The following is a 25,487-nucleotide window of genomic DNA, read 5'->3' as shown; positions in this document are numbered from 1 at the left end:
CATTTTCTTTATACAGGCTCAAAAAATGTATACATACATTTTAAAGCAAATCTGTTATTATTAATTAGTATTAATATTTTTATATTGGTTTTCAATATTTTTCATTGTTGCTGCTTGTACAATGTATTTTGTTGAAGATTTTTCAAGTGACTAGCGACTTTTTGTGATTTAAAAAAAATGTTTCATCAAAAACGAGGCGTTTTTATAGAATGTATTCGTGTTTAAAAACTTAAAGCCAGATGCAGCTAGCATGACATTACATTTTGGGATGATGTTTGAAAACCGGTTCTCTCGATTGTTCGATAAGAAAAGATCCGATTCGATGGATTCAAATCCCTTTTTGAGAAACAGTTCCCGTTATCGAAGCCACTACAGTAAAGAAAAAGTTTTGGTTCTTTATTTGAATCCCTGGGAACGAATTCCGTGTCACAGGAAATGTCCTGTGGCACGTCACAGGAAATGACGTAGCTCAGTCATTCGGCGGCAGATACAGAAGCAGCAACAACAATGGACCGGAAAAAACGCTCCAAGGCATGGCTTCACTTTACTAAGAAATACGACGAGGAAACGGCTATCTGCAATTATTGCCAGGCTTCGCTTTCCTGTAAGGGGAGCAGTACAACAAACATGTTGAAACATGTTCAGGCCGTACATAACCTGAAGGTTAGAGAAACGCGTCGTGTCTTTGACACGTAGAGAAGCAGCGACAGAGATGACGAAGCACGCCCCTCTTCCTCTGCTTCAACCTGCAGTCCCAGTAATAGTGCCGGTGAGTAACTAACGTTAACTGTTGCCGGTTAATTTCCATATCTGCTCACCTGCAGCCTTTAGGTTAAAATAACATTACCTCTTATGTCAAACAGGACTGCAGTAATGTTAGCTAGACTAACGTTACCTAAGCATAGTCAGTGGCTAACGGTAACGTTAACATTAGCCTTTTTGTATGTGTCTGATAACGTTAACGGTATCTTGTAGCCTACACCACTCCAGAGTTTGCAGGTCTGTCTAATAAACTAGTGCTTGCAAGATGTGATTTAAGATAATGTTAACGTTATCCTATTTCAGATGATGACATTCATGACAGCCAGAGTGACCAGGGCAGTGTTTGCTCTGTAGCACAGAGCGTTAACCCATTTACCATAGCGAGGTATAACGCAGAGCGCAGCAAGATGAGTGAGGAGGAGAGTAACATTACTTGCAAGCGAACGAGAATGATGGTGAAAAATCTCCTCCCCTTCAACTTAGTGAACACAGACGAATACAAGTAGGTTAATAATTGTATTTTGCTGACATGTAATGGAGCAAAAAGTAAACAACACCATTACTCTGAGATTTGTTTCAAATGTAAAGTGCTGTACAATACAAATGAATGCAGGATTTTCCCTGCATGTATTTTTCTTAGGTGGCTCACTTAAAGGGGCACTAACAGTCAATATTTATTTATTTATTCTATTTAATTTTTTTCTGTGAGCTTTTGTCAAACCAAGTATTGTGTTTTTTTCCATATACAACAACCTATCTGAATTCGATAAGAGAATCGATAAGGAATCAGTTCGATAAGAGGATTCAATAATAGCATCGAAATCGATAATTTCTTAACAAACATCATCCCTCACATTTGCTTTGCGCTGCTGCTCCAGTTAGACTTTCTCTCCTCCTTTGTAGATCAGTGTCCGCTCGTATCCACCCATCCATACATATCTAGGATATATTCAATTTACGTCCACATTGCAAACATGCTAAATATGCTCCAGACAATCTTGTGCACCTTGTTTATTTCGTTAGAACATCAGGTTTCTGCAACGCTATTTTCGGTGATAAAAGTATTTTTTCAGCAGTCGAATTTTCAATACAATACTAGTAAGTAGTGCGCAAATAATAGGTTATATCCACTCATACTGTAATGACCTGCTGGGGGTAATTTTCATGTTCCTGTTGTTTTCATTTGATATTTTTTCCCATGATTGCAAACACACTATGAGTGCCTACAAGTGGAATGGCGCAGAATGAGGAAGTGTTGTCGCGTGTCCGGGGAAGCATGGAGACGAACTTGTTGAAATTGGGCCGGTTGTTGTCATACAATTGGCAATAAAAGTTGAAAATGGCATCAGACTTTTTGTGACTTCTTCTGGAGCCTACAATACATACTACTTTAATTAGTTTTCACAAAAAAGTCCCTTATTTTCAAAGTGTGGCGGCAATGATTTTTTCCATGGTTGTGCGCACGTTTAGTTACATTAAAGGAAAAGCCTGGAATATAAATGAAAAAAACCTTTGATTTATATTCTGTTACTTCAAGTAATTGTTAAGAATTGTTTTATGATTTAATTAAGACCTGGATTAAGGCAACTTTTACTAAAATCAGTAAAAAAAAATAACTTCCTTATGTCGAGACGTCAACATTTACTTTTTGAACCCTAACAAACAAAAAAGTCCATAGATCACGTTATTGACACAATGTAGCCTGAGTTTACAGGTAAAAGCCAGTAAATTAGAATATTTTGAAAAACTTGATTTATTTCAGTAATTGCATTCAAAAGGTGTAACTTGTACATTATATTTATTCATTGCACACAGACTGATGCATTCAAATGTTTATTTCATTTAATTTTGATGATTTGAAGTGGCAACAAATGAAAATCCAAAATTCCGTGTGTCACAAAATTAGAATATTACTTAAGGCTAATACAAAAAAGGGATTTTTAGAAATGTTGGCCAACTGAAAAGTATGAAAATGAAAAATATGAGCATGTACAATACTCAATACTTGGTTGGAGCTCCTTTTGCCTCAATTACTGCGTTAATGCGGCGTGGCATGGAGTCGATGAGTTTCTGGCACTGCTCAGGTGTTATGAGAGCCCAGGTTGCTCTGATAGTGGCCTTCAACTCTTCTGCGTTTTTGGGTCTGGCATTCTGCATCTTCCTTTTCACAATACCCCACAGATTTTCTATGGGGCTAAGGTCAGGGGAGTTGGCGGGCCAATTTAGAACAGAAATACCATGGTCCGTAAACCAGGCACGGGTAGATTTTGCGCTGTGTGCAGGCGCCAAGTCCTGTTGGAACTTGAAATCTCCATCTCCATAGAGCAGGTCAGCAGCAGGAAGCATGAAGTGCTCTAAAACTTGCTGGTAGACGGCTGCGTTGACCCTGGATCTCAGGAAACAGAGTGGACCGACACCAGCAGATGACATGGCACCCCAAACCATCACTGATGGTGGAAACTTTACACTAGACTTCAGGCAACGTGGATCCTGTGCCTCTCCTGTCTTCCTCCAGACTCTGGGACCTCGATTTCCAAAGGAAATGCAAAATTTGCATAGTTGGGTGATGGTTTGGGGTGCCATGTCATCTGCTGGTGTCGGTCTACTCTGTTTCCTGAGATCCAGGGTCAACGCAGCCGTCTACCAGCAAGTTTTAGAGCACTTCATGCTTCCTGCTGCTGACCTGCTCTATGGAGATGGAGATTTCAAGTTCCAACAGGACTTGGCGCCTGCACACAGCGCAAAATCTACCCGTGCCTGGTTTACGGACCATGGTATTTCTGTTCTAAATTGGCCCGCCAACTCCCCTGACCTTAGCCCCATAGAAAATCTGTGGGGTATTGTGAAAAGGAAGATGCAGAATGCCAGACCCAAAAACGCAGAAGAGTTGAAGGCCACTATCAGAGCAACCTGGGCTCTCATAACACCTGAGCAGTGCCAGAAACTCATCGACTCCATGCCACGCCGCATTAACGCAGTAATTGAGGCAAAAGGAGCTCCAACCAAGTATTGAGTATTGTACATGCTCATATTTTTCATTTTCATACTTTTCAGTTGGCCAACATTTCTAAAAATCCCTTTTTTGTATTAGCCTTAAATAATATTCTAATTTTGGATTTTCATTTGTTGCCACTTCAAATCATCAAAATTAAATGAAATAAACATTTGAATGCATCAGTCTGTGTGCAATGAATAAATATAATGTACAAGTTACACCTTTTGAATGCAATTACTGAAATAAATCAAGTTTTTCAAAATATTCTAATTTACTGGCTTTTACCTGTATATCCTAAAATCACAAGGCCAAGCTGGATCTCAGGACATAGGACCAGACTTATTGATAATATTTTTACTCATTATTATGGTAATAATACCACAAATGGTCTGCTAATATCTGACATCAGTGATCATTTGCCAGTTTTCATAATCAATGACTGAAACTACAAGAATAGGAACATTGATGACAAAGAATATGCACGGAACAAAGTATGATAGCCTGCAAGAATGATCTGAGATATCAAAGTTGGGACAATGTATACTAGGGGCTGTGAATCTTTGGGTGTCCCACGATTCGATTCAATATCGATTCTTGGGGTCACGATTCGATTATAAATCGATTTTTTTCGATTCAAAAACCATATTTTTCTGATTCAAAACGATTCTCTATTCATTCAATACATAGGATTTCAGCAGGATCTACCCCAGTCTGCTGACATGCAAGCAGTGTAGTAGATTCTTGTAAAAAGCTTTTATAATTGTAAAAGACAATGTTTTATCAACTGATTGCAATATTGTAGACACACAAATGTAAATCCAAGAAAACAATATGTTGAGTTGAGTTGAGTTTGAGTTTATTTCGAACGTGCAAGCATACAACATGATACATCACAATCTCCAGTTTCTCTTTTCAACATGTTCGAAAAGTAGTAGGAAGAAGCAGAGCTTATTTAATCCTACCCCTTTTCTTTTACATAACAGTTGCTAAAACTTTTGTTCACTTCCTGACCAATTAGAAAGTCTGTGAGTGTGTCACATCCAGGTTGCCAAATACGCACAGCCCTCTTCGTCGAGCTCCTGCCACTGGTAAAGTTACTAAACATGTAAGACCTTAGTATATCTAAAAGGCGTCGTTACGATTCTCAACTTATTCATGACAAAGCCAGAACCAAAGTGAGGATTTGTAGCGGGGATGCCTTTGAAAGATGGAGACGATTTTTCCATCTGACTCCCAACTTGCTAAATTTCTCCTCGATAGGTAAGTAAGGCATTTACGTTTTCTTATTACTTGTAATAAATGAAAATGGACATTTCGTATGTAAACTATATTGTCTAATACAGCAGTGGTCCCCAACCACCGCAAACCGATTGGTACCGGGCCGCACAAGAAAAAAAAAAAAAAAAGAAAAAAAAAAATGTATTTATTTTTTATTAAATCAACATAAAAACACAATATATACACTATATATCAATGTATATCAATACAGTCTGCAGGGATACAGTCCGTAAGCACACATAATTGTATTTCTTTATAAAAAAAAAAAATATATAAAATAAACCCCCCCCCCCCACTTAACCCCCCTTTAACAAAGAGAGTATGTTCGTGCAACGAATGCTGAGGGCTATACAAATAAACTTTGATTGATTGACTCTGAAGCACCATCACACTACTGTAATGCTTAGCATGCTAGCCCGGTCAATGACAGAGAAACCTATAGCGTAGGACTCGTCGATTGCCATTTGAAGTTCCTTGGAGTAGGATTCGGCTGCGTATCTGGCAACCTCAGTCATGGAGAGTGGGAGGGCACTACAGAATTTCGACCGTGATTGCAGTACCATTTCTGGCCACATTACTACATATGGCACCTTTAAGTATCATTATCAATGATTATTATAACTAGAGGGAAAGGCTCAACATGTTACACACCAAGAGAAAGCCAGAAGCAGGCATGCTATTAGATAAGCTAAGCTAGGCTTAAACACAATAAGAAATAAGTGCTTAGTATAGTCTAGGAAGTGTAAATAGAACCATGAACCAGAAAATAAGCAGATATTAACAGGTGGATAAGAGTCGAGACTGAATAATATAACAACTGTTGCTATGTCAGCATTGTCACAGTCAGTACAAAAGATATAAGAGGAGGATCAAATCTATGGAAGTATTATTGTAGCAAATATATTTGCAAATGTGTATCTCAATCAGTGCGCATGTTATCCAATTTGCATGGTGTGTACTTATTTGTGTGTCTGTATATCATTTTAAAGGCATGCGTATTCAAATCCGCGTACGTGTGTGTTAGATCTCGTAGGCATCTTTTAAGTTGTCTGTCTATCCCTAATCAGAAAGAACACTTGATAGGATGTCTACTTACACGTGACTTTTGCAACACTTTGCCGTGTAAGGTTTGGGTATGTGCATCCAGATTCATGAGCGTGTAATACAGCTTGTGCGCACATTTAGAAGCGCATGCGTGTAATACAATCTGTGTGTGCGTATCTATTATCTGCGAGAAGCACAAATGCTCGGGGCGGTATAGCTCGGTTGGTAGAGCGGCCGCGCCAGCAACTTGAGGGTTGCAGGTTCGATCCCCGCTTCCGCCATCCTAGTTACTGCCGTTGTGTCCTTGGGCAAGACACTTTACCCACCTGCAAGACACTTTACCCACCTGCTCCCAGTGCCACCCACACTGGTTTAAAAATGTAACTTAGATATTGGGTTTCACTATGTAAAGCGCTTTGAGTCACTTGAGAAAAAGCGCTATGTAATTCACTTCACTTCTATTGGCTATTTTTTTTTTCATGTGAGTTTTGCGACACTTCTGTTGTGTACAATTTGAACGAGCACATCCAGATTCTTCAGTGTGTAACACAACTTGTGCGCCCGCATTCAGAAGTCCGTGCGTGTAATACAATCTGCTTGTACGTATCGGAGGTGTGCCTACATTTAACCAACCACGGAAGGCACCACGCAACTTAAACCAATCAGAAACAATGTACAGCTGAGGTGCATGAAAGAGAGACGCCAAGACCCGCCTTACGTTGTTTGATTGGTTTCAATTACGTAGTGTCTTCAGTGGTTGGTGAAATGTAAGCACAGTGGATTGATAGCTTGGTCTGGGATTGGTACCGGTAATTTTGATGAATCAATCAGTTTTACTCGAACTATGGCAAGCTGTGAAAACCAAAGTTTATTAATATGAAAAAATATAGTGTAGTGAATGGGGAATATAAGTGTGAGAAATGTCAAGCGTGGCGTGACGTGTGAAAAAGGGTTAAATTGTGTGACTGTCACGCTCAAAGCATGAAGCTTGGCAGCTCTGAGCAAGTGTTCGAGCGTGGTTCATCGTTGTTGTCTTCAACGCAGAATAACATGATTTGTGGCTGCAAGGCGCCAACTAGTGGTAAGTATAAGGAAAGACAAGGGGGAGTTACAAACAGACAACTCTTTTTACACGTTCAAATCGCTGTATAGACAGATCGAAGTAACCAAACCCAAACCAAGCCATTAATCCGCCGTGCCTCCATTTAACCAACCACGGAAGATACTATGCAATTTAAACCAATCGGAAACAACGTAATGTGGGTCTTGGCGTCTGTGCGTCTCTCTTTCACACCCCTCAGCTGTACACTGTTTCTGTTTAAATAGAGTGGTGTTTTAAAGCCGAAAAATTCCCAGCTTTTACTGTATTCTTGATTTTCCAAAATATTGGACAATACAATTGGTACTCAGCCCACCACTCTCACTTACGTTTGTCTTTATTTCCTCCCATAAAATAACATTATCGTAAAATATATTTGTTGGGGTAGGAAAACATTTTAATCTGAAATTAGCAAAAAAAAAGCAATACTTTCGTGGCAATGCATTCTGGGTAATGATGTTTTAAAGCTTGTTGAAAGCTTGTTTGAAAGTAAATTTTTTCCATATAATCATGTAATATATTTTATTTTAAAGAAAAAACTTTGATTTATACCCAAATTCTGCATTTCAGTTTAGCTCCAGCATTGGGCATTCACACACAATTCCTACTGGAATTGTATTTTCTAGTTAACCAGTAAAATTTCCTTTTATATGCCATTTGTCCTCTCCTTACTGTTTCTCCTTATGTGCTCTGTGAGTGTGCGCCCGCTGACACACTCAACATGCTTCTTGGCTCTGTATGTCACCGCCACACGGCAGCATGCGGATGAAAAAAAAAGTACCAGTATTGTTTAAAGGCAGTCAGTATAGTGCCGTTTTCAATTCATTAACACCGCGGTACTTTATTATCACCGGTATACCCTACAACCCTAATCAGTATATGAATGATATTAGAATATCCATCCATCCATCCATCCATTTTCTACCGCTTATTCCCTTTGGGGTCGTGGGGGGCGCTGGAGCCTATCTCAGCTACAATCGGGCGGAAGGCGGGGTACACCCTGGACAAGTCGCCACCTCATCGCAGGGCCAACACAGATAGACAGACAACATTCACACTCACATCCACACACTAGGGCCAATTTAGTGTTACCAATCAACCTATCCCCAGGTGCATGTCTTTGGAAGTGGGAGGAAGCCGGAGTACCCGGAGGGAACCCACGCAGTCACGGGGAGGACATGCAAACTCCACACAGAAAGATCCCGAGCCCGGGATTGAACCCAAGACTACTCAGGACCTTCGTATTGTGAGGCAGATGCACTAACCCCTCTGCCACCGTGAAGCCCCTGATATTAGAATAATCAGATCGAAATGTTTATATTCTGTGAATATTTAAAAACATTTTTTTATTAATGTTGAGAAACTCAGGGAATAATTTCCTGGGCGCAGGAGGACTTTGACGGAGTAAAAAAAACAAATGTGTAAGGTGTGGTAATTTTTACTTTATAGTTATTATGGACTATTGACTTGATTTGCTCAAACAATTGTATGTAATAAAAGAGAATAAGAAATGTGTTTAAATATTGTGTTAATATTGTTAAACGGTCATCAGCACTTACCATAAATACATAACATTTTTTACAATTAATGCATGTGATGATCGGTGATTGGTATCGGCCGATCTCACTCGTAGATGATCAGTATCGGAATCGGCAGCATGAAACCATGATCGGAACAGCCTTTGTTTTATTCAACTAATTGTTGCAGCCCTTAATAGAAGTAATCTAAGGATACATTATATTTAGAACTTCTTTATAATTTCATCAAATTTTTTTAGCCGCATGGTGGCTTAGTGGTTAACATGTAAGCCACAAAGTCAGGAGATCTAGGTACGAATCTTTGTTTGGAAATCTCTGCGTAGAGTTTGAAAGTTCTTCCTATGCGTGCATGGGTTTTCTCTGGCCTACCTCCCACATTCCAAACATATGCAATGCATGTTAGGTTAACTGGAGACTTTAAATTGCCCGTAGATGTGAAGAGTGTGAATGTTTGTTGTGCCCTGCGATTGGCTAGCAAACAGTTTAAGGTGTAAACCGCCTCTCGCCTCAAGTCCGCTGGGATAGGCTTCAGCATACCCGTGATGATAAACGGTTTAAAAAATACATTGTATCAACATGGTCGTGCGTTTACCATTCCTCATATACTGTGGTACACTAACTTACAAATACCTTAATTTACAAGTAATTTGAGATGCAAGCTGTCTCTGATTTTTTTTATGCTTTAATTTGCGAGCATACTTTGAGTTACGAGTATTTTCACAGTCACAGTAACATTAATTGAATGACTTGTCGTTATTTTGATTAATTTGGAAATGTATGTTGCTTTCTCTTATGAATGTTTGTGAAATCGCAAACTGTCTGCTATGCTATGTGTGCATGTTTGTCACCAGGTGTTTGTATCGGGGCATCGATTATCATTCCAACAAAAACTCCCCTCCAGCCTTTATAGAAAAAAAAGAAAAAAGTATATTATAATGTAAACATAAAAGGTAGTACAGCAGTAATAGCACACAGTTTTGTGAATTTCAAGGGCCTGTGTGTCTTTTTGACCTGGTGTGTTCTGGTCTGATTTTGGGGATTGTCTGATGCAACATTCTGTAATCATGGAAAATGAAGAGGGGAAAAAAGCTCGCCCACATGCAAATCAGTCACATTTCGGTTGACCATGTGCTTTTGAGGTATTTTACGGATTACACTTCCAGTGTAGAATTTTGATGTTAATAAATACCTTGTATGATTTTTAAAAGGTTGTTGCGTGTTAGGTCCATGCTAGATCATGGTTATTGTCATGGTTATGGTAATGGGTCAACAATTCCACCACAGGAGACTACTTTTTAGCAGGAGTTTTTGTTTTTTGTTGTGGTGTTATTTATCTTGTAAAAAGTAGAATTTCCCCCTTCAGCTGGGTGCCTCTGTTTCATATGCTGGAATGAGTTTGTTGTACTGCTGCCTTTTAAAACAAACCCTAAGTTTGCAGCCTGCAGACACTTGCTCCCCCATGCCTGTTAAACGGTTATTTTATTTGGAACAAACGTATCGCTCTCGTTTGCGCTAGCATTGTCTGTGAGGGCTGGGCCGTATACCCGTATGTTCCCCAAAATTACCGGTTTTACAGTAAATCATAATTTTCACGTTTTTTTTGCTCTTTTTTTCTTCAGACTCCTCCTCCCACATTTCTCAATTAAATTAAACCACTCCACAGTTAAATTTTTTGTCTTAATTAGGACTATAAAACTTAGTATTTTTTAACCCCCAAAATTCGCGGATTTTTTGCAGTATTTATGATTTTCCAAAATATTGGTACTCGCCTACCATTTTTACTTACGGTTGCCTTTTTTTTCCTCCCTGAAAATAACTTCAAATGCAAGTAAATGTTCATCACTATTGGAACATGTATTTGTTGTAGTAAAAAACATTATTTAGTCAGAAATTTGCAAAAAAGCAATACTTTTGCAGAAATGCATTCTGGATAATGATGCCATTTTGACCTATTGCATTAAGTTTAAAGGTGCCAGATGTAGGAAGGTGAATGTGAGTGTGAATGTTGTCTGTCTATCTGTGTTGGCCCTGCGATGAGGTGGCGACTTGTCCAGGGTGTACCCCGCCTTCCACCCGAAGCAGCTGAGATAGGCTCCAGCAGCCCCGCGACCCTGAACGGGTCAAGCGGTAGAAAATGGATGGATGAATGGATTTCGAGGCTGTAAATTTTATTTTGAAATGAGCATATCCCGGCTGAACTACTGTTATCAGTTATGAAGGTAGTCGAAAAGAACATGATTTATTAATCCCTTTTGACATATCAGGGCCATTTAATGATGACTTCACATGAAATGATTACATATGGCACCTTTAAACATTGGCAGCCACTTTTGTATTTCAATAAATAGTCCCCTTAAGCGCTCATTTGCAAAATGTTAATGTTAGTTTATTTAAGCATTATAACTATTGTTTAATTGTGTTTGTGTAATATACTTTATGTGAAGCTTCACATTAAACTAATTTTGTAAAGGCAAGAATCCAACAGCCACATGTGTAATGATAAAGCATGCCATATTGGTTGACTTACACTGTATGGATTCAAGCACAAAATGGTGTAATTTAGACTCTGACCTCTTTATCTTTCCTATCAATTTAAGTAATGGTTCCATTGGTTTTTCTCTAAATGCTAGCTTGTTTGCAAGTAAATGTTTAATACAATCAGGTAACATATTTTTTTGTAAATCTTTTTTTTAATTCATCACAAAAATTAGCCGAAAACGTACTGTTGCAGCAAATAATTCTGGATAACTAGATGTAATTTTCAATGGCTGAATAGCTCCCTTTAACAGCCAAAGTTGGACATCATTTTTTTTTTTTTTTACATCTATGAGTCATATAAATAAATAAATAAATTTTATTGTCAAGAAAAAACAAAGATTTACACCTGAAATTAGCCAAGAAAGTAGTCCTGTCGCATACATATCTTTTTCAACCAGAGTGGCAAACTGCTTGAGAGCCTGGCTGTTTTAGTACAGTGGTTAGCATGATGGACTTTCAAGCAGGAGGACCTGATTTCAAATCCCCGACCGCCCAAAAGCATGGACTTACCGATGAGGGTTAATTTAGTAAATTCATTCTGGGATGCATACTTCCTTGGCTAATTTTGCAACAAGTCTCATAGTTTAATTCCAACTATTATAACATACATTTTTAATTTCTAAATCTGAAGAGCCCATATGGGCATCTCCATCAACTATATGATTTGCCTGAGAAGCTGGACAGGACCAAAAAAAAAAAAAAGACTTTAGTTTAGGCAGTGGCTTTTTGTTGTTAAGGCAACAAACATTTTTGGAGATAGGATTTTTGAGTTTTCTTAAGCTGTATGCCATAATCAGCAATATTAAAATAATAAAAGGCTTGCAATATTTCAGTTGATGTGTAATGAATCCAGAATGTATGACATTTTCATGTTTTTAGTTGCATTACAGAAATAAAGGACTTTATCACAATATTCTAATTTTCTGAGACAGTCCTGTATATATACTTACTGTATGTGTGTGTGTGTATATATATATATATATATATATATATATATATATATATATATACTACATTAGGCGTGGTAGACACATGTATTTTAGTAAAAGTAAAAAAAAAAAAAAAAGGATTTGGAAAAAACGCATTATAATTCCACTACTATTTATCTTTCTTTTTTCTTTTTTCTCACATTTCTGTATTCATGGCAGTTACTAAATGTATGATAGTGTTCTTACATAGTGGGTACATTATAGTTTAGCTTCTTTATTTCTTTTTTTTAATTTTAAGTCTACATTTGGAGGCCTTTGTTCAAAATCAAACATGGGTGCCGAGTGGTATCCTGACCACAATCGAGGAGTTCCTTCCTTTTGAATTGTAAAGTTCTTAACTGTTTTACTGAGGGGAAACTATTTTGGCTACTGTTGCAAATGTCCATTGCATTCAACCTGTTGATAAGAGTGAACACAATTAGTTTTTTCTTCGACTATGAAAATTAGGCTGAAGGCCATGGCAGGAAATATTTAGTTACATCATTTTAATTTAAATATGACATTCAGTTGGTTGATTATATAGTAAGATATGAGGTCGGCTAACATTGAAGCATCATTTGAGACTGGGGATGTAACGATATGAAAATTTCATATCAAGGTTATTGTGACCAAAATGATCACGGTTGTCAATATTATCACGGAATTGTTGAATGTGGTCAAAAAGTACCGGTATGTATTCCAAATACTTTAACCAAGTTGTATTTAAGAATAAAAAATAGACAAACAATATATTTTCCTTGGCAGAAGAAACATTATTTTCCTGAATCAGGTATGCCCATGCGCAGTTAACGTTGAATTGTCCTTTGTTTGAGAAGGGAATGGGGAAAGGTCAAAACAGTCATGATTGATGAAGAATTTTGATGCATTTTTGAGCACAGAAATTAAAACAAAAAGTATGTTTTAAATAGAATACAATTGTGTTAACTGTTTTCTTTAGATGTTTGGAGGCCCCTATCAATCTCAATCTCAGCACCCCAAGCCACATGTATGAAATCTGTTTTATTTTCTTTCCCAAATTCCGTATACATTTTTTAGAATTTAGTTTTTTACTTTTTACACCTTTTTAACACATTTATGTGTGATAAATACAATTTAATGAATACAATCTCCATCCATCCATTTTCTACCGCTTATTCCCTTTGGGGTCGCGGGGGGCGCTGGAGCCTATCTCAGCTACAATCGGGCGGAAGGCGGGGTACACCCTGGACAAGTCGCCACCTCATCACAGGGCCAACACAGATAGACAGACAACATTCACACTCACATTCACACACTAGGGCCAATTTAGTGTTGCCAATCAACTTATCCCCAGGTGCATGTCTTTGGAAGTGGGAGGAAGCCGGAGTACCCGGAGGGAACCCACGCAGTCACGGGGAGGACATGCAAACTCCACACAGAAAGATCCCGAGCCCGGGATTGAACCCAAGACTACTCAGGACCTTCGTATTGTGAGGCAGATGCACTAACCCCTCTGCCACCGTGAAGCCCGAATACAATCTCAGTTAATTAAATGTAAAATTATTTTATTTATTGGTGCAATACATCATTGAACAATTTTGACCAGTACTTTAAGTCAAAGCATAATAATTTTGTCACATAAATGTACCAATGAGTGCTTTATCTACAACGTGCCTATGTAAGCTACTTTTCTGAAACCTTTTTTTAGCGGAGTCAGACCCAATGTTGCGCACACAACTGTTATTTTGAAAGTTGAAAGTATTCTGCAGTTCTTAAGGGCTTTTAACGGCAGCTATGTTTTTGAGTGGAAGACAACTTAAGGCTTTATTGAAATTAAGAACGGTACTTTTTGAAAATCTATTTGGCAACACTAAATTGGCCCTAGAGTGGGAATGTTGTCTGTCTATCTGTGTTGGCCCTGCGACGAGATGGCGACTTGTGCTGGGTGTATCCTGCCTTCCGCCCAAGTGCAGCTAGGATAGGCTCCAGCATCCACCACGACCCCGAAAGGGACAAGCGGTAGAAAATGGATGGATGGATATTTTGGGTTAATTTTCTTAGTCTCTGTGGGTCGAAGCGAGGCCACTGGCATCGGCTTCAAATCAATTAATTTGCCAAATTTGTTCAAAAGAAACAAAAAAACAAAACATAACCACCCGGCCCAGTTTTCCCAACTGGGGAAAAACATTGCACTTTAAGTTTTGTACTAGGGCTGGGCGATATATCGATATACGCGATATATCGCGGGTTCCTCTCTGTGCGATATAGAAAATGACTATATCATGATATTCGAGTATGCGTTCTCACGCAGTTGCTTTTAGCTGCTGGCATTACACTACAGTAGGGATGTCCCGATCCAGGTTTTTGGATTTCCGATCCGATACCGATATTGTTTTTGCACTTCCGATCCGATACCGATACTGACCGATACTGATACTGGCCTATCCGAGCATGTATTAAAGTTTAAAGTTATTTAGCCTACTTAGTTGTCAGAATCATGTTGAAAAGGGTTTTAGTACTCTTGATAACTAGCCAGCTGAATTAGGGGAGTTTGAATAATACACAATGGTTGGTAACAAGAAACTGACCTGTTTATTCAAGAATAAACACAAAATAGACAAAATTATACATGACAAACAGAAATGGCATCATTGAACTAGGGCTGGGCGATATGGCCTTTTTTTAATATTGCGATATTTTAAGGCCATGTCACGATACACCATATATATGTGGATATTTTGCCTTAGCCTTGAATGAATGAATAACTTGATGCATATAATCACAGCAGTATGATGATTCTATGTGTCTACATTAAAACATTCTTCTTCATACTGCATTAATATATGCTACTTTTAAACTTTCATGCAGAGAAGGAAATCACAACTAAAAAAATCACTTTTTTTTTCATACGGTGTTGATGTGGAAATGTTTGCCTCTGCATTTTGATGGTGTGGACGTGTGGCACCGAATGGAGATAAGCGTCTCGACAGACGTTACAATATTTGAACAATGATGACGTAAACTGTTTTCTCTGTCGTGTCCGTGTGTCGAAAATTGTTATGCGCTTATTTTTTTATTTGATTTTGTGCGTGGCATAGATTTGCCGTGCGCAATTGCACAGGCGCGCACCTTAGAAGGAGCGTTGCTCGCACGGCTGCGCTAGCATCACAGCTAACGTTAGCCATGCTGCTACCTGTGGATGTGTTGAAGGTGTGCTGGAAAATGCGGAACGGGAATTAGGGAGCAGTAGAAAAGTGGAATGTATTATTTAAATAGGTGCGTTGGAAAACACGGACCGGACTTTTTTTTAAAACTGGATCTGGATCGGCATTTTCCCATGCCTTGCCGATACGCATTTTTTGGCAAATATCGGCGGCCGATCCGATCCAAATATCGGATCGGGACATCCCTACACTACAGGCTCTCCTCCTCTTTCCTGTCTCTCCTTCTCACAGACAGCAAGCGCAGCTTCTACACACGTCACGTCATACGTCACATACGTATACGCCCTCGCGCAGCAAAGAGGTAGCAGCATGGCTAACGTTAGCTGTGATGCTAGCCTAGCCGTGTGAGCGGTAATACGAGAGAAAGAAGGTGCGAATCTGGTAACAAATGAAGGAATAATTAATTCCCCCCAAAAACAGCAGGGGGTCCATCGTCTGGCGGTGGTTTGGCTTCAAGTGGGAATATGTCGAACAGACAACCGTAATTTGTCAAGTGTGGGGCGAAAGTGTTGCTATAAAAAGTAGCATTACTGCTAATATGTAGCATCATTTGAAAAGTCACCTGCTAGAGAATGAACAGTGCTTAATCCGCATGTCAACATCTCCGTTCGGTGCCACACGCCCACACCATCAAAATGCCGAGGCAAACATTTCTAGATCAACACCGTATGAAAAAAAATAGTGATTTTTTTAGATGTGATTTCCTTCTCTGCATGAAAGTTTTAAAGTAGCATATATTAATGCAGTATGAAGAAGAATGTTTTAATGTAGACACATAGAATCATCATACTGCTGTGATTATATGCATCAAGTGTTCATTCAAGGCTAAGGCAAAATATTGAGATATATATCATGTATCGCGATATCGTCCAGCCCTAATTTGTACTATTCATTAAAGTGCAGTTTTGTTTGTCAAGCCTTGCTAAACCATTTTATGTCATGTTTGTGCTGTGTATGGTTTTATATTTTGATCATTTCTTTCTAAACAGAAAAAGGGTCTCTTTTATTGTGTTTCACGTGCAATTTTTGCTAACATAGATTGAGAGCCCATTTTATTTGTAGTTGTGATATTTTTTCAATCCAATTTTGCTAACAGAGATTGAAAGTCCATTTTATTTTTTTGATTGGTTATTCAGGATATTTAAAAGTTCTTCGCATTCCAATTATAAAATGAAAATAACTATTGAAAAATAGTTTAATGCATTTGATAAGGTATACTTGCATTAATTACTCTGATAAATTATCATTACATTATTGCTTAATTCGTTTTCAAGATAATGTTGATAATTACATCGTTTATCGGCAATAAATTGTCAGACAATATATTGTCCAGCAAAATATTTTATCGGCCTAGGCTTAAAAAGCACAAGATGGTTTGACAGTGCATGGAGAGAGAGAGGGAAAGACATGAGAGAGACACCAAGAAAGAGTACAAGCAGTATAATAATGAAACAAGATAAAAGAACAACAACATAGATATCAAAATATAAAACAATGGAAAAAAACGCAGACCCAAACTTATATGACATTGTATATTTGAGAGGACACCCGATAGTAACTAGCACACGTGTGTGCAAGGCCTTTTTCAAGATTTGTTTTTGTTCAGATAACTCCTGTCAAAGGATATAAATAGCCTTCCATTTGACTTCAGCCTTGCATCCTGCGGGTGTTGTTAAAATTAGCACATTTTTTTTTAGGCCTGAGTTTCATTATTTTGTGTTCTTTGATATGAGGGAGGTAGCACTGGCAAGCACAGCTTGTTTTAATACGAGAGAGTACCCTCATGGAATGTGAGGAATTCTGTAATTTATTTTCATTCTCTGTTGAAAAATTTGAACTTGGAGCATTCCATTTCAATTAGAGGAGCTGTAAAAAGCAGAAGATACTTCTGTTCTACTATCATACTATTCCAGGCGCATTTATAGGTATAACCATGCCGCAGCTCACATGTGTTAAACATACTGTACTCAATTTTAGCAATGAACCACGCAGACCACAGACAATAAAGCTGAATGGTGAATAATAAGTCACCCTCTTTGACAAGAGACCGAGATCTCAGCCAGTTGTTGACAGCCAGACTGAGGCTCTTAGAGTGGAAGCAGCCAGCAATATGTCATTTTGATGATGTGTCGTGCCTTGTCCTCACTATTATGAAGCTTGATGTCTGACCTCTCACCAAACATGAGGGCAGCATCGCTGAGCATATTGCACAGGTTGCAAGCACGTCTCCTGTCTGTATAAAGAAGGCATTCCTGGAAGGATACATAGTTATTTTATTTTTAGTGCATGAAGCTGCCAACTTAGAGATTAACACATTAATTATTTAATTGATTGGTAAGAATTTGGTTGATTATGCGGAGGTGGTTGATTTGTTGATAAATCTTCTCTTAAAGCAACTGAGATATAGTGGGGTGTTATACTCGACTAAAGCCAGCAGAGGCGCTGCTATTTCTCTACCCACTCGAATATTCCAATATTGCACACCAGCTCTGGGCACCACTTCTCAATATGACACTGGCATTAATAAAATAATTGAAATACTTGCATTCCATTATTTGTTAATTTTTCACATTGTCAATAAAGTCATCGGTCATATTAGGACATAATTAGAATTTACATAGTTACTGTGACTGTCATATGTAACCTATAGACCAGTGGTTTTTAACCTGGGTTCGATCAAACCCTAGGGGTTCGGTGAGTCGGCCTCAGGGGTTCGGCAGAGCCTCCGCCGCAGCGGTCAAGACACACCAGACTCATGAATTGATTAACATGGACCCCGACTTAATCAAACAAGTTGAAAAACGTATTCGGGTGTTACCATTTAGTGGTCAATTGTACGGAATATGTACTGTACTGTGCAATCTACTAATAAAAGTTTCATTCAATCAATCAATCAATCAATCGTGTAAATAAAAACTTCTCCCTATCGGCGTATCTGTACTATAAAGTTAAAATTTGAATGACAATAAAAAGAAGTCTAAGTATTATGGATTTGCAAGTATGTAATTTGTTGTGAGTTCATGCACTGTTGGTTTTGTTCTTTGAACAAGGTGATGTTCATGCACGGTTCATTTTGTGCACTAGTAAAAAAACAAAAAAAAAACATGTAATTTTGTCTTGAATTTGAAAAAAAACAAAACATTTTATTTTTCACTAAAGAAGGGTTTGGTGAATGTGCATATCAAACTGGTGGGGTTCGGTACCTCCAACAAGGTTAAGAACCACTGCTATAGACAATGAGTGCACTTTTGTGCATGATATCAAAACAACACTAAATTAAAGTGCACTTTTTGGACACAACGCCACTGCAATAGTTTAAAACAAATAAAGTGCACTTTTGTGCATGACGTCACACAAGATATTTCAATAACTGTCAAATAAAAATGAACTGCATAATAGGAAATCAAATAGTGTATGTCCTTCGCTATGTGGTAGATTCCTGCAGACGTTATCTCCTTCTGTTGTTGTAATTTTTTTCATACGGGGTTGATGTGGAAATGGTTGCTTGGGCATTTTGTGGGTGTGGCACCGAACAGAGATGTTGACATGCAGAGTTTCAAACACTCTTCATTCTCTAGCGCAGGGGTGCCCATTTCGTCGATCGCGAGCTACCGGTCGATCGCGGAGGGTGTGTCAGTCGATCGCCAGCCAGGCATTAAAAAATAATCCTAAAAATGAGCGATCATAAATCTTCACTATGACGTAACTTTCGTCACTTGATTGACATTCACGGCACCCGAGGGTCTTCTGAGATGACGCTGGCTGCTGCCAGGTTATTATTAAGAAAAAATTACCAACAGGAAGGCGAGAAACACTTTTTATTTCAACAGACTATGGCGCCGTACCTGTCGTCAAAGCTCCAAAGACCGACTGCACAGTTGCACAATAAAAGCTCTGCTTCATCCTGCCTGCGCTAACAAAATAAGAGTCTCAGAAAGCTGGCGTGCACAAGCTAGCAAGCTACGGAGTTTGCCGACAATGTATTTCTTGTAAAGTGTATAAAAAGGAGTACGGAAGCTGAACAAATAAGATGCCAAAAACCAACCACTTTCATGTGGTATTGGACAGAAAGGAGGACTTTTTTTCTCCTCCATTTGAAAATGCGGACGTTATCAACACCACTGTCTGATTCCAATCAATGCAAGTCATCAGAATCAGGTAATACACCAACTTATATTCTTGTCTTCATGAAAGAAAGGAATCTACAGTATATGTGCTAAACATGCTTGTATTATCATGAAACACCTTTAACTTATTAACAATATTAACTATATGTGTTAAACATGCTTGCATTATCTTTAAACACCTTTAACTTGTTAACAATGTTAACTATGTGTTAAACATGCTTGTATTATCATTAAACACCTTTAACTTGTTAACAATATTAACTATATGTGTTAAACATGCTTGTATTATCTTTAAACACCTTTAACTTGTTAACAATATTAACTATATGTGTTAAACATGCTTGTATTATCATTAAACATCTTTAACTTGTTAACAATATTAACTATATGTTAAACATGCTTGTATTATCTTTAAACACCTTTAACTTGTTAACAATATTAACTATATGTGTTAAACATGCTTGTATATCTTTAAACACCTTTAACTTGTTAACAATATTAACTATATGTGTTAAACATGCTTGTATTATCTTTAAACACCTTTAACTTATTAACTATATGTGTTAAACATGCTTGTATTATCATTAAACACCTTTAACTTGTTAACAATATTAACTATATGTTAAACATGCTTGCATTATCTTTAAACGCCTTTAACTTGTTAACAATGTTAACTATATGTATTAAACATTCTTGTATTATCATTAAACACCTTTAATTTATTAACAATATTAACTGTATGTGTTAAACATGCTTGCATTATCATTAAACACCTTTAACTTGTTAACAAAACCATATCTTTCATAAATAAGTAAATATAAATCATATATATAAATGAGGTAGATCCCCACGACTTGATCAATTGAAAAGTAGCTCGCCTGCAGAAAAAGTGTGGGCACCCCTGCTCTAGCGGTTGACTTTTCAAATGATGCTACATATTAGCAGTAATGCTACTTTTTGTAGCAACGCTTTTGCCCCACACTTGACATATTCCCGCTTGAAGCCACACCACTGCCAGACGATGGTCCCCGTGCTGTTTTTCTTGGGAATTAATTCTTCCCTCATTTGTTACCAGATTCGCACCTTCTTTCTCTCGTATTACCACTCGCACCACAGCTAACGTTACCCATGCCGCTACCTCTCTGCTCTGCGAGGGCGTATACGTATGTGATGTAGGGCTGCAACTAACGATTAATTTGATAATCGATTATTCTGTCGATTATTACTTCGATTAATCGATTAATAATCGGATAAAGAGACAAACTACATTTTTAACCTTTCCAGTATTCTATTGAAGAAAAAAAACAGCATACTGGCACCATACTTATTTTGATTATTGTTTCTCAGCTGTTTGTAAATGTTGCAGGGTATAAATAAAGGTTTATTTAAAAAGATAAATTAAAAAAAATAAAAAGCCTCTGCGCATGCGCATAGCATAGATCCAACGAATCGATGACTAAATTAATCGGCAACTATTTTTATAATCGATTTAATCGATTACCGTATTTCCTTGAATTAGCGCCGGGGCGGTAATTAATTTAAAACCTCTTCTCACTCCGGCGCTTACCAAAGGCATGCGCTTATAAATTTGAGTGTGATGTAAGGATACCATCATGACATCGCTTAATGCCGCAATAAAATTGTTTGGGTCTGAAAAGGCAATTAAAATAACATTATAACCACCTCTTAGCAGGTTTTCTTAGCTCATGATTTGTTTCTGAAATGTTACTTGTACAACTGCATCAAAATGACTCATATTTGACACACGCAGCTATATTAATAAAACATTTTTTCAAAATAAAGCGCTTTGAAAGACGCAACTCCAACAACAAAAAGTCAGCTCTCCACCACTACAAACTAACACAATATTAGTAATAAGAATTGCAATTACCTTAAATCCTACTGAATAGCTCTTTATCTTCTTCCCTTTATGCGATTTTAAATTATTGAAATTAGCCTCCTCCATTTTGAAAATGATGCCTTGAAAGGTGAAGTGTCACTCGTAGCGTGACGAGTTTGACCCGGTGGTAATTCTAGGCATATGCTAATTATTTTGCGAAACGAGTTTGACCCGGCGGTAATTCTAGGCGTGCGCTAATTATTTTGCGAAACGAGTTTGACCCGGCGGTAATTCTGACCCGGCGGTAATTCTAGGCATGCGCTAATTATTTTGTGAAATGATTTTGACCCGGCGGTAATTCAAGGAAATACGGTAGTTGTTGCAGCCCTAATGTGATGTATGTAAGAAGGTGCGCTTGTTTTACGTCTCTGTGAGAAGAAGAGACAACAAAGATTGAGAAACGCCTGCAGTGTAATGCCCGCAGCTAAAAGCAACTGCATGAGAACGTATACTCGAATATCACGATATAGTCATTTTCTATATCCCACAGAGACAAACCCGCCCTACCTGAAATGTAGAGAGACAATCTTAATTTGGTACAGCACACTTGCAGCAAAGGCTGGGGCGTTTACTTTTTGTCTGGCTGTATGACTTATAAATGATAAATAAATAAATGGGTTGTACTTGTATAGCGCTTTTCTACCTTCAAGGTACTCAAAGCGCTTTGACACTACTTCCACATTTACCCATTCACACACACATTCACACACTGATGGAGGGAGCTGCCATGCAAGGCGCTAACCAGCACCCATCAGGAGCAAGGGTGAAGTGTCTTGCTCAGGACACAACGGACATGACGAGGTTGGTACTAGGTGGGGATTGAACCAGGGACCCTCGGGTCGCGCACGGCCATTCTTCCACTGCGCCACGCCGTCCCTTATGGGGGTCATTATCATGCAACTTTGTAAAGACATGCAGCATGGGCCAAAGAGGAAGCCAATGAAGTTTAGGGCAATACTATTTAACCTAGAAAAAATTAAAAAAAGGGAAATTACATTTTAATGTTGGGAAAGTTTCCAATTAAGGCAATTCCTAAAGAGTAATAACAAAGTAATGTTAGTCCTCTGTACTTGTGTACATGGTAGTGCGACTGGGAAATGTCTAGTTTATTTCAAACATGCACACAAAATCTGTACATTGAAGCACATCGAATTGTTACGCACAGCTCGTTAATTAGGCGGACACAAAAAATGTTTGTTGTGTAATGCGTTTACTCGGCAATCAAACACAAACTGTGACTAAATGTGACACATTTCCTGCTGGAGCTAAATACAAGGCATGCATGACATGTGCCATAAAAAGATGACTAACGGAAGCGTACAGAGCACATCCTCCAGCATGCAGACCAGTGTTTGACAAGCAGGAGTCATGGCTAGCAATACAGTTTAACAGAGCATGCAGACAGCTTCCGTCGTTTATTACCACTTTGTCTTTCTCGTAAAATATGTAAACCAGGGTTGTCCAATGTGCGGCTGTGGGGCCATTTGCGTCAAATGGCTTGTCTTTATTGGCCCCAGGCACATTGAACAAATTAAAAAAACAATTAAAAAAACAGCAAAACAAAAATACCTAATGTAACAAGAAAATGATGATATGTTCATAGTAATTACTAATAAGAACGCAAAGATGTTCTGATCGCTGAACTTGGCCTCAACTTCAAATTATTGCACACAACACCAATGTAATGTTTGTGTATGCTATTAGGCTAATTTGATTATTTTGAAATCAAGAAACATGGTTGCATTATTTAACACACTCACTGTTATTTCTGTCTGCAGGTTCAGGAGAGGGATGTGGGAAGATCATTCAGCGATTCCCCAAGAAGGACTGGGAGCGAACAGCCTTCCCTCAGGGGGTGGAGATGGTGAGTGATACCAATTTAATGAACTCAAAAATAACTACAAAAAATAACAATACGTTTTTATATTTAGCTTTGAATTTTACATAAAAGGCGAAAAACACAACTTTTCAATCAGGCTTTTTACTGCTCATTTTAAACTCTTTGTTTTTTAATTATTTTATTGGTTTGTTTTCTATCTTAATTTTTAATATTACTATTAGTATTATTTCAATGTTAAGTTTTTATTATCGTAAAATGTGTTGTAAGTGTATGTATTGTAAGTGTGTTCATGTTCGAAATAAACTAAGCTAAACTAAATGTAATATTTTATTTTTACATATATTTTAGTATATGTTTTATACTATTTTTTAGATGGCGTTAATTTGTGTTATTCTCTATTGTGGACGCCTCAAAAGTTGTGTTTTTCCTCGAATCCTCAGTGCCAAGCCATGTTTTGCGTGTGTGCGTGTGTAGGGCTGGGCGATATACCGGTATTACTATAGTTAATACTGGTATATTTTAGAAATATATTTGAGACAATACTGCCATACTGGTATCTTTTAATGCAGTGGTCCCCAACCTTTTTGTAACTGCGGACCGGTCAATGCTTGAAAATTTGTCCCACGGACCGGGAGGGGGGTGTATGGTATTTTAAAAAAAAAATGTTTTTTTAATTTTTTTTTTTTTTTTTTTTGTCATAAAAAAATTAATAACAGAAAGAAACAACCCTTTTGTGCGAATGAGTGTAAATGGGGTAGGGAGGTTTTTTGGGTTGGTGCACTAATTGTAAGTGTATCTTGTATTTTTTATGTTGATTTAATAAAGTAAAAAAAAAAAAAAAAAAATTTATTTTTATTATTTTATGTATTTTTTAATTTCTTGTGCGGCCTGGTACCAATCTTGGGACCACTGTTTTAATGTGCCTTTGTTACGGCCATTTGCTCTTCTGTGCGCCTTACGGGGGCGAAGCACAGAGCATCCTCTTTGGCTCACCCCCACCCATTGCATGTTTATGGAGGCTTCTCTGATGCACTGTGACTGTGCATCAAACTTTAAAAAAAAATAAAAATGCCGCGCGGTACTGACTTCTCGACTCCCGAATTTTAGCGGTATTACGGAGATGAAAGAAGGCTGTTTTAGTAACACTCTTAATGTGTGACTGTAATGAGAGAGTTGGGTCGAAGATAATACCCAGATTCTTTACCGAGTCGCCTTGTGTAATTGTTTGGTTGTCAAATCTTAAGGTGGTGTTATTAAATAAGTGCCCGTGTCTAGCAGGACCGATAATCAGCATTTTTGTTTTCTTAGCGTTGAGTTGCAAAAAGTTATTGGACATCCATTGTTTGATTTCATTCAGACACGCCTCCAGCTGACTACAATCTGGCGTGTTGGTCAGCTTTAGGGGCATGTAGAGTTGGGTGTCATCAACATAACAGTGAAAGCTAACACCGTATTTGCGTATGATGTCACCTAGTGGCAGCATGTAGATGCTGAAGAGTGCAGAGCCAAGAACCGAACCCTGTGGAACTTTGCACGTTCCCTTAACATACTCTGAGGTCACATTGTTATGGGAGACTCACTGCATCATGTCAGTAAGATAGGAGTTAAACCAAGAAAAGGCTAAGTCTGACATACCAATACGTGTTTTGATACGTTCTAATAAAATATTATGATCGACGGTATCGAAAGCAGCTCTAAGATCAAGTAGCAGCAACATGAATGACGCATCAACACCCATAGTTAGCAATAGATCATTAGTCATTTTTGCAAGGGCTGTCTCCGTAGAGTGATTTGCCCTGAAACCGGACTGAAAGGGTTCACAGAGATTGTTAGACGCTAGGCGTTCATTTAGCTGCTGTGCAACAATTTTTTTGAGGATTTTCGAGATGAAGAAAGGTGGGACACCGGCCGGTAGTTTACCATTAGGTCAGGATCGAGGTTAGGTTTTTTGAGCAGAGGATAAATAACCACTTTTTTGAATGATAGGGGAACAGTGCCAGAGGAAAGTGATAATTTTATAATATTTAGCACTGATGGTCCTAATATTACAAACAGCTCCTTGATCCAGGTAGTGGGTCAAGTAAACATGTTGTTTATTTTGTCCCATTTTCACGCCACAGGAGTTCCTCTAATGTTTTTTTTATCAAAACGAGAGAGACTATTTTGGAGGGCAATATCAGTCGTATATACTGTAC

The 25,487-nt window shown here is 38.1% G+C and overlaps 1 protein-coding gene across 4 annotated transcripts in view; it reads left to right on the top strand.

Moving 5' to 3' along the window:
- Positions 1–25,487, top strand: part of sbf2 (SET binding factor 2) — a 245,236-nt gene that overhangs the window by 55,623 nt on the left and 164,126 nt on the right. For all 4 annotated transcript variants that reach the window (XM_061963987.1, XM_061963988.1, XM_061963986.1 and 1 more), the window contains exon 2: positions 23,231–23,316. In XM_061963987.1, the coding sequence (XP_061819971.1) occupies positions 23,231–23,316 (86 nt within the window). The remainder of the gene's footprint in view (positions 1–23,230; positions 23,317–25,487) is intronic.

The sequence above is a fragment of the Nerophis lumbriciformis genome, linkage group LG06 (assembly GCF_033978685.3).
Source record: "Nerophis lumbriciformis linkage group LG06, RoL_Nlum_v2.1, whole genome shotgun sequence".
Lineage (NCBI taxonomy): Eukaryota > Metazoa > Chordata > Actinopteri > Syngnathiformes > Syngnathidae > Nerophis > Nerophis lumbriciformis.
Note: the sequence above shows the minus strand (reverse complement) of the source record. Positions and strands in the feature narration are given on the sequence as shown.